Source organism: Trachurus trachurus, assembly GCF_905171665.1.
Source record: "Trachurus trachurus genome assembly, chromosome: 9".
NCBI classification, from domain to species: domain Eukaryota; kingdom Metazoa; phylum Chordata; class Actinopteri; order Carangiformes; family Carangidae; genus Trachurus; species Trachurus trachurus.
Genome location: NC_139895.1, coordinates 20,565,620 through 20,576,067, shown reverse-complemented (window position 1 = coordinate 20,576,067; position 10,448 = coordinate 20,565,620). Strand labels below are relative to the sequence as shown.

The 10,448-nt window shown below is 39.0% G+C and overlaps 1 protein-coding gene across 1 annotated transcript; it reads right to left on the bottom strand.

Annotated features, from left to right (window-relative positions):
• Nucleotides 1-2,078: 2,078 nt before the first annotated feature.
• ndc80 (NDC80 kinetochore complex component) lies at nucleotides 2,079-9,542 on the bottom strand. The gene is made up of 17 exons (XM_083978333.1): nucleotides 9,494-9,542; nucleotides 9,141-9,233; nucleotides 8,273-8,353; nucleotides 7,816-7,942; nucleotides 7,520-7,692; nucleotides 7,234-7,336; nucleotides 7,002-7,091; nucleotides 6,706-6,799; nucleotides 6,429-6,529; nucleotides 6,107-6,251; nucleotides 5,796-6,001; nucleotides 5,338-5,487; nucleotides 5,063-5,152; nucleotides 4,743-4,835; nucleotides 2,873-3,003; nucleotides 2,569-2,671; nucleotides 2,079-2,236 (listed from the first exon to the last, which is right to left on the bottom strand). Exons 1-17 carry the CDS (start codon nucleotides 9,499-9,501, stop codon nucleotides 2,108-2,110), a joined length of 1,917 nt encoding a protein of 638 aa, XP_083834459.1. The 5' UTR covers nucleotides 9,502-9,542; the 3' UTR covers nucleotides 2,079-2,107.
• Between the last annotated feature and the right edge of the window lie 906 nt (nucleotides 9,543-10,448).

Sequence of the window (10,448 nt, the reverse complement as noted above, 5' to 3'; positions counted from 1 at the left end):
GAGAAAGCATTATGGAGATATGGCCCACTTCCTGTTTTTTTTTTTTTTTTCAACCTTTATTTTACCAGGAAAGTCCCTTGAGATTAAATCTCTTTTGCGAGGGAGACCTGGGTGCACTGGTACAGCAGAAGCAGGTTACATAACAATATAAACACTTACATATAATACAAACATATCAACATTCAAAGCAGGTGCACTTTTCTATTACTTTAAAATTTATAAGGGTTTTGAATTCACCCAGGGAGATAAAATTGGATAACTGAAGTGTGTTCTGAGTGGTGTTCCAGGACCAGGGGGCAGCGTAGGAGAAAGCTGCCTTACCATGCTCAGTGTGAGTCCTGGGGACTTTATACAACTTCCGTGTAGAGGAGCGGGAGTTGTATATAGTGTGTGCTGGAGATAACAGATCGCACAGATATGACGGCAACTTATTGAGGAGCGCTTTGTAGGTGAAAGTAATCCAGTGGTGATGTCTTCTGAGTGTTTGTGTCATCACTGCCAACTTTGCCTCAGCCAGTTCATTTTAAATAAATGCTCCTGTCAGAAGTCTGAAATAAACTCACTCACAAACTAAAATAAAAAGCTTCATTTACTAGAGCCTGTCAGTTTTATGGGTTTTGGCCAATATGTGGAACTTCAACACTCTAATGCGCTCGATAAAAATAGGACAAATGAGAATGTTACAAATAGAAACTATGCAAATTGTTTCTGTGTTAACCAGAAAGAATATTATCGAGAATGAATCAACAATATAAAAGAAGCAAGATGCAAATCAGTGAATAAAATGGCTGGAACTGCTTTATTTGGAGTTTGTACTCATTTTATATGAAGTTTGATTAAATTTGGTGTGTTGGTGGTGCTGCAGGAGTATTACATTGGTAATATTTCATCTTTCAAACTAGACACCCTGCAAAACCATCTGAAAGTTAGTGCAGTTGGTATCTACTCTGGCCAAAGCCAAGACAGTTTTAAATTAACTAAACAACTTTTTTTCCTCTTTTTTTAAATGCCTGAACAGTCGAACAAACCACGTTTTAATCACTGAAGAAACTCTGGGGCAGATTTTGCAACATTAATCAACAGCTCAGAAGTTTGGATGAGTTCCCAAAGGGAAACAGAGACAGATAAATAAAAGCAACCCAGGACAAATGTGTTCAGCAGCTGACAAGCCTGTGTGGCTTATTCTGTGCTTTCAGCTTGTACTGAGACAGATAATGTGCTCCATTTGACTGAACAGCCTTAAGTAAAGATAGTGTAAGCGATTGTTATCCATTACATTTTGTAAAAATCAAATTCAGTGAAAATCTCCAATGGTCTGCCAGCTGTCCATTCTGTGGGCATGAAGAAAAAAACAATCTGATATTCCTATTTAAATGAAAAAATAAACGGCTTGGCTTGCTTGTGAATTATTATCATTAGCTTAGCTACAAACCTACAGTCATCTTTTCTGTCAGTGTAATTTTGTAAATCAATTTAAACCACTATCTCTCTGGTCTAAGAATGTTTTTTATAAGGTTCATTATGACTCAGTCGTGTCCATAAATTTGGTAGGAGGAGCTTCTGAAGGAGCACTGATTTGGGGAAAGCCTTGACAGTTTTAGCAGCTGGTGGAGTGTGCTGCCGTCTAGTGGCTGCTGAAACAATCAAACGTTTGCCTTTCCTTTTTCCCTTGGGGTGTCTTGGCATTTAAACAGACTTAGAAATGGCAAGTCTTATTTTACATGTGAATATTTATTTATAATTACAACAACAATAACAAATAGAAAAGTGTATATAGAAAAAGAAAAAAAACACACACAAAACACAGTACAGTCTGATCAGACATCCATAAAAAATTCAACTCTAGGTACAATAACTACGTATTTTCAATGTATCTGTTATGGAAAAAAGACACCACTGTACTTTTTTTTTTTTTAAATATCTAAGGTTATGAGTGATACAATACTTTCAAAACTTGTTAAGAACACATGAAACAGATGAGTGAATGAAGGTGAATGAAGTAAATTGTTTCTTCTTTCCAAGATAAGATAAAATGAAAGCACAAATGATGGTGGATAATCCCACTCACTTACACAGTCCTTGAAGTGACCAGAGATCACTTGTCTCTTTACAAACTGACCGCCTTGGACTTTAAGCTCTGCACAGTTTCCCGCATCTTCTGTATAGCCACCTCGTCGTCCTCCACGGCCTTAGAGCAGGCACGGTGAACTCTGCTGTGCAGCTCCTCCAGGCATTTCTGTAGCACAAAACGCCCAATGGTGAGCAATGACCCGCTAAGAACAGCCTCATCACATCAACACATTTTAATATTAGAATATGAACACAGGTTATTGAATAGTTTGTGCTTTAGTAGTTATATACGTAATAATTGATGTTTGCTGTCATTTATTTCCTGTATGACAATCAAGTCCCCTCTGCACGAAATGCTGATATTTAGTCAACAGTCTAACAATAGGCCATAGTGAAATATTTGACACTTGATAGCAATGTTCTCTTAACATTGTGTTTGATCCACATAGATTGTATTTCCTACTTGAGACCGACACATCGTTGCAGGAACATTTTTACCTCTGTAGTCGACAGGTGGTTAGCAGCTGTGGTAAACACAGATGCCAGGTTGTTAGCAACTGTTCGTCTCTCCTCATTGGTCTCTTGCAGCACCAGGTGGTACCTTGAGAAGAGATGAACACAAATCTTTTATTCCGGACATAAAACAGACAGAAATGGAGACTCCAATGATGTTCAAGCTCACACACTAATTCACATGTCACAAATATATTTTGTTAATAAATAAGGTGGCCATAGAAGACCATACTGTTTGTTTTGAAGCAGCAAGTTTTAGATATATATTCTAGTATTGATAGTCACTTACTGTTGCTGTGCTGCCTTCAGCTGTTGCACTGCATCATCGTATCCATAATTTACTTTCTTCTCCAAAAGTGTACGATGGTTTTCCACAGAATCCATCTCTGCTGCCCAATCCTCCTCCTCTCGGGCCAGCTCCTACAGACACAGAGACACAAAAACCACAACTGCTTCATACATGTAATATCTGATTTTCTGTTACAAACATTTTTAAAAACCCAATTACTTTCTCTTTGTGAAAAATTCTGCCTCACTGCACTGAATCCCATTGTACTGGATACTATCACAAAAATTCTCTCTTTTTGTGGGTTTCTATACATTGTCTCTTTAATTCAATTTAATTGTTGGAATTGATGAAAAATGGTTGTTCCATGTCCAGGGTATCAATCAATCAATCAATCAATTTGTTTATTTCGGGCATGTCAATTTAAATCATCATCATCACACTTCATCTTAGTTCGAGTAATACAATACACATGGCCGAAAGGGAAAGCGGGAGAAGCAAAAGCTTATCTAGTCCCGCCCCCATTACCCACAGAATAAAATCTTTTTCATAATCAGATCATATCATAATCTTTTTCTTTTGTTTTTGCTTTTTTACATTTTGATATAACATTCTTTTACTTATGACATTTGACATAACATGTTACAAACAAAACAAAAAAGTATAAAATTAACTTTTTGACCTACCTGCCAATGGCAGGCCAATTTTACCGGCCAAAATATGTTTTCACCGGCCACTTAACTGCTCACAACACAAAGTCATTAAAATCAGCAGTGTCTTCCCCAGTGCATTATAGTTAGGCAGCTGCCTTAACAACACACACCTGCCTCCTAACCTAAATTGTTGCAATAAATATATATATATAAAAAAAGGTTTAGATTAGCTGATGGAATGACAACTGACATTACATAAATAGGCTTTCAGAGGAAGATATAGTGATGTGAGTTTTGAAACTTAGCCTACATTTAATTCAGACTGAATAAGTGGTGTGAACACAGGTTTTTTTTTTTTTAAATGTAGCCTAGATTGCCTACTGTTCATCCTACAGTAGCCTATAGAAGGATGCAATTTTCTTTTGAAATATCAAACAAAGAGAACTATGGACTGTGGAAGTTTGAATAGCCATACAGAAGTTACCATGACGTGAATCATATGTTGCGGTGTAAAAAAAAAAAAAAGACCGTTGATTCGGTGGAAACCCGGCTTTACGGGCGGGGGCTGCGGGGGTATAGGCTATACTTTATGGCCCAGAGTGTCACTGACACTGTCGAGCCCAGTGTTTGAATTTCTCAGCACCTCTTCACAGGATTGCGAGTGGGGTGATGCTGCATTCAAGTGAACTCGGAAATACGAGAAAAACGCGGTCCCGTATTGATGCAAAACAGGACGCGGTTATTTAATCTGCAAATACGGGATGATTCCATATTGTCGGGGACATGTGGTCACTCTACCCCTCACCATCGTGATGTGTCGTCACATAAACACGTTACCACAAACTAAGGTCGCTCGCTTCTGACCGCCTCCTCTGAATGACCGACTGAACGCGAACGTTACAGCAGCAGAAAACTTGATACATTTTCTTAAATGTTGAATCACGGAGGATAACGAGGGACAACCCTGACACTCGAAAAAACAGTCAGTAGATCTCCTGTAGCTGTAAACTGTTCGTTTCACTGTTCAGCATTTATGATGACAATTATATAGTGAAGTTGGCATATTCCAGCTGCCGGCCAATGGCGAGTGGCCTAATAATTTTACTCGCCAAATCATATTTTTACCCGCATTTGGCGAGTGGCGGGTGCTAATTTTAAACCCTGTCCATGTCTGTAAAGCAGTGTCAGTTGAGTGACTATTTAAAGGCTGCCAGATGTACCTGCATGTCAGATTCCAGCCGTTCATCCAGCTTGCGAACTTGCTCTTTCAGCTGCTTCAGATCGTTGGACTTGTCCAAGATGTTTGAATTCAACTAAAAGACACAAACACACAACCAAAGAGACAAAGACACAAAACGAGTGTTAATGTCAGAACCCCATCAGACACAAGATTTTAAACCTCACATCCCATTCACTGTCAATTTTTGGAGATCACAGAGAAAAGCCCCACATCTGCGACTCATCATTCATGTCATACGTGGTGTGTACATGCCTTTAGATGTGGGAATATTTCTGGACACACGTGCAACAGTTTTGTTACCTGTTCACACGACTCCTCCAGACTGAGGTTCATGTTGGCCAATCGACTGTTCTCCTCCTCCACATCACTGATCAGCTTCCTCAGGAGCATCTACAGCACAAATCACAACAAGTGCACACGATTCCACAATCTATCAGCAAACAGAATAAAATAACAATACCACAAATAGTTGCTGGCTAGTCCGTCTAGTTCATATTTAACTGATTTAAAATATAAAACTCTGTTCTTACATGGATGTAAATAACAGCGTATACTGGATCACTAGCTGAAGGTACCTGTATCTGTGTTTTATGCTGGACTGTACTGCTGGGTCCACTTTCAAAAGGCCTCATCTCAAAATCATGACCACAGGCATTCTCCGCAGACTGTGGGATCAGCTTCAGTTTACGCGCCAACTTGTGGTACTCCGCTACCTTTACCTCCGCCTACAATTGAGGGAAATAGGAGGACAGAGCAGACGAAGAGGGGCAAAGAAAAAAGAAACCACAGGTCAGAATATGAGTCACTGGATCAAAACATCTGATCTTCTACACTAACTGTAAACCGCACAAGCACAATAGAGACAAAGTATACTTAAAAATCACAAAATTGAGTTTCATTCTGTATGCAGAGAATGATATCAAGAAAAACACTGTGATTTCAAAAACCATGATTCATGTGTGTCATGTACCCCACCAACAAAATGGGGCTGATGCCTACATCTCTTTGCTTGTGTGCTACATGTACACAGTACCTTCTCTTTCACTTTGGCCAGCATGATCTCTGAATTCCACATGTGCTGTTCGGCGTCTTCAAGCGACTTGCTGAGGGTGGAGATGGTCTGTTGGAGCTCTCTTTTCTCTCTGTTGATCCTCTCCACGTCAGCTGGAGTAAACTTTTGCTTCTGTAGGAGGTTTTGCAGCTCCTCCCGCTGATGTTTTAGAGATTCCACTTGACTGACTGCAAAAACGACAGGAGAATCATGATGTATAAGAAATCAGCAAGCCGCCCACAGATCAGGCTAACAATTGGTCAAATTGAGCCTATTTTATTCCCTGTGTTTACCAGAGGCCTCCGACATCTTATTCAGCTCTGAGTCTTTATTCTCCAGGTTGGCTCTAAAGGTTTCCAGGCTGCTTAGATAACTCTGGAGTTTCTTCAGATCTGCCTGCAGCTTCACCTTTTCTATCCTCTTGGTATTTAGACGGTCCTATCCAGGGGAAGGAGAAAGAAAATGATCTGTGTGATGTCTTGCTGCTCATCCTACTCACATTTCATCTACTGAAAGAACTCGGCACACTTTAATGCACAACTTTCCAAATATTTAAAATCATGCTCTAATCTACACACATAGGTTGGTAGTATTAATATTATTTAGGTCCCTGACCGTCTGGTTCTCCTTCTCCAGTCTCTCAACCTCATCACTGAGTATTTTGTGCTTCTCCTCCATGGAGGCCAGCAGGGCTTCGTCAACGTTGTAAAGCTTCTCTGCAAAGACAAACAGAGCACACGCAATTCTTACTGATTATGTTTAAATATAAAGGGAAATGAATTGAATATTTTAAAATAAATAAATAGAAATAAATGCTGTGCTATTTAGTTTAGTGAGGAATGCGTCATCAAATACTTTAAAATAAATAAATAGAAATAAATGCTGTGCTTACTTAGTTTGGTGAGGAATGTGTCATTGTCGTCCTCAAATGTGTCATTACCCTGCATGAACCCGGCGTATGTCTCAGCTGTGTAATCAAGGAAGAGCTGGAACACACACACACACACACACACACACACACACACGTTTACATAAAACAGAAATTTCTGCTACATTCAATTCTATGGGAACTTTGATTCCAAGAAAACCTGAGCAGCTTTGTTAACCCCAAAACTAAAGAAATATACACAGGCTTTTAAGTGATGGGGTGTTTCTGGCTCGTGATGCTGTGGAAAGATATCAAGGTACCTTGTTATATTCAGCCCCATCCTCAATATTGTCACCATCTTCACAGAAGTCAGTGAACAGCAGCTCCTGCTTACTCAGACTCCAGCTGACCTGACACACAGAAAACACACAAACATTTTAATGTATTTCTTTAAATAGAAATTAAACGGTTCATTCTATATTTGTAGCAAATCAACCTGCTTTTAGATTAAAAAAAAAAAAAAAAGAGGACCCAGAACCGATTGCTACTCACCTTGACGTTATTAATGAGCCACATGAGAGCACCCAGGGCCTGAGGCCAGGTATGGGGAGCTCCAACAGAATACATTGAACTCTTGGAGAGAACAAATGGATACCTAAAACCATAAACAGGATGAGCAACAATGAGCAATGCCAAAGAGTCGACATGGAAAATCATTAACAAATGGAAGGTATTAGTGCTTGTATATCTTTGTCTGTGATCTTTTTAATCAACGCAGAAGTCCTGTGTTATATACGTATGATAATGTGTAAAATACGTAACACTTAATATATTTCACCTCAGGGCTCTTATGAGAGCTGGAACCTCCTCCTCAACTTTGGAGTCTGGCATCTGAAAGGTTGGGTCCAGCTGCCGGTAGATGAACTCAAACATCTTCACAAACTCCTTGGTAGAGGGAGACTGGAGAGTCTTAGATGACAAAGTGCCCGGGTATCCGTACTCTGTTAAGAACTAGAAAGATATAAGACAGAATATCAGGATGGCTTCTGACCATTAAAATTACTTTTCATAAGACATTGATCCTGTACACTCATTACACAGACTGTCAAATTGTGTGTAACATAGTGAATTTACCTCATGTAGCTGTCTGATGCACTGCTGAACAAAAGATTTATCATGTAGAGGTCTGGTATCTTTGATCTTCTCAGTTCCTCCAAACCCAGACATGGTGCTGTTGCGAGGCATGCTAGCACCACTAGTTCTACAGTGAAAACAGTGACATACCACCTTTATATCAAATATAAATGTTGCTATTTGAAATTAAATAAAAATGGACATCTTCATTTTATTTGCATCTAAATATCTGCAATGTGGAAATGTAATGATGGGAAAGCAAAAGGCACATTCATAAAGTTAACAATTTACAAATTGGATTGTTGTTTTGATAGAGCAATTTCACTACTTTATTTCATCTTACATCTGCTTTGCTACTATTGGTGTTTGTCCCACTTTATCAATGCATTTGTGATTTGCTTTCCATCATTACATTGTTACCACAGTTTCGTAAGTTTCTGAAATATTATTCACATACCGTGCACCAAAGAAGCTGGTCCGCCTTTCAGATGTCACCGACTGTGGTTTGGGTATATTAAGCTTTCCAAAGGAATGCTTACTGTAAAGGAACAAACTGAGTGTGAACAAATGGTCGTGTTTCACTTGTGGACTCACATTTGAACAAGCGGCCAGCAATCCACCGATTACCTTTGTTAAACCATTTAATATTATTGAACAGTGAAGTCTGAAAGTTTGTCATTGCACATATAGAAACTGCAACATAAGTGAAATAAGTAAAATAGCTTACAACAATTTTACTGCAAACTAATCAATTTACTGTTTTAGGCAGCTTTCAAGCAGAAGTGCCACTCATGTCTGCTGTTCTTCCTGGTCTTTTTTTTTTTCTTTAATTACACAGATCAAACAGTTCTAATCTAAAAATGAATGTTCAACTGTTACAACCAGCAAATGTTGTCCCACTTTATTCATATTTAAATTATTTCAGCATTCTTGTGTTAGTGAGAGTAGTCACGTACTAAAGCATAATAATTCCTTCATGGGTGTGATTCACATTAGGTTTTACCAACCACACATTTGCTTGATAAAAGGGTGCAGTAAATCCAACCCAATCAATTTTATTTAACGTTATAAAGCACAAACACAAAGGTAATAACCTACGTAGCGTAAAAAGTCCAAGAAAATAGGTGGGTTTAAGAAGAGTTTTAAAATTAGAAAGTGAGGAGGCCTGTCTAATGTGCAGCGGTAGTTCATACCACAATTTTGGAGCTGCAGTGTCAGTGTAAGATAGCAGCATATTTACTGAATAAGTAGTACTGAATAAGTATTATGTCCAGAGACGTTATGTCTGAATGTATCGTAGCCTGAGTTACGTTACTTTCACCAACCTCTGGGGCGTTGTGTACACATTGCTCATCCTGTTGCTGTCTTGAACCCGCATCGGCAGCTCGGATTGTCTGCCTGCTCGACTCTTCCTTCCACTGGACACATGTTATTATACAAAAGAAACATTTCACTTATTCACGTTATTGTACTGTTTAAAAAAGAAACTCACCCGCCACAATCTATAACTACACATTAATGGGATAATACAATGGTAATGCTACGTTTTGACGTGATGACCGCGACTAGCCAACAACGTCCAAGCAAAGTTAACAAAACTGCCACATTTTGTCAGAAAATAACTTTCAGTCGGACAGAATAACATTAATAAAGGTCTTATAGTGAGTTTGAGACGTACCGCTCCATTTTTCGTGGGTTAAAAACTGATCAAATAAATCGACACACCGAGCAACGGACGAAGCAGCGAAACCGCCAAAACAATACAAACGGCGGTTACGTCAGCAGCAGAGTACGGCGCGCAGTGTGGTCCAAGAAGGCTCCGTTTGAGCGATCTCTTATTTTGTAGGGTATGTTGTTTTTACCATAGAGTGAGTGTTTTACACGGTATGATAAACAATTAGAATTAGAAAAAATGATTCGTTATTTTTTTCTTGCTTAGATTTTGATACGATAACAATAGTTTTAAGTTTTCTTAATTCTTAAATGTACCTATAAAGAAATAAACATACTTTTTTTTTCTGTGGCATTTCAACATTTCAATTACATCCAGATTGCTTACTCTTTTTCCTTACAAATAAAATTAACTTTTGGCTTGGTCTTGGCCTTATGCGTAACACGCAGGGTTGATTTTTGTAGGTAATTAGGCTATCTGGATCAAAATGAGCGAAAATGCACCTATAAAAACATAATGTTGTGTGATATGGGGTGGGGACATGTGCTAAGAGAGAAAGAAAAATAACCCCTGTGGATCATGTGACCAGATTTTTGAATCGTCCACTCCCCTAAGAAATATATTGACCGATTAAATGGGTGTGTCATTCTGTTACCAAAAGCCAAAATAGGCAATGATATGTTTCCTAGAGGCAGCAAGCTATCATCAGGGCGGCTTCCACCCAGGATGTTGCACTACCGCCATCTACTGGTGCCGAAAAATTCCTAGCCATCGGTCAGATTTTGGCCGCCAGTCCAATTTTTTTGAAAGGCTGATTAGGCATTTCCTGCCTCGTCCATCTCCCACACATCCCAGTATGTTCTTTAATCCATTTCCTGTTTTCTGCATCCCCTCCATCATGGTCTTTTTCTCCAATATGTGTTTCCTACACTCAATTATCACATGCCCCCCAGTTTCCTGT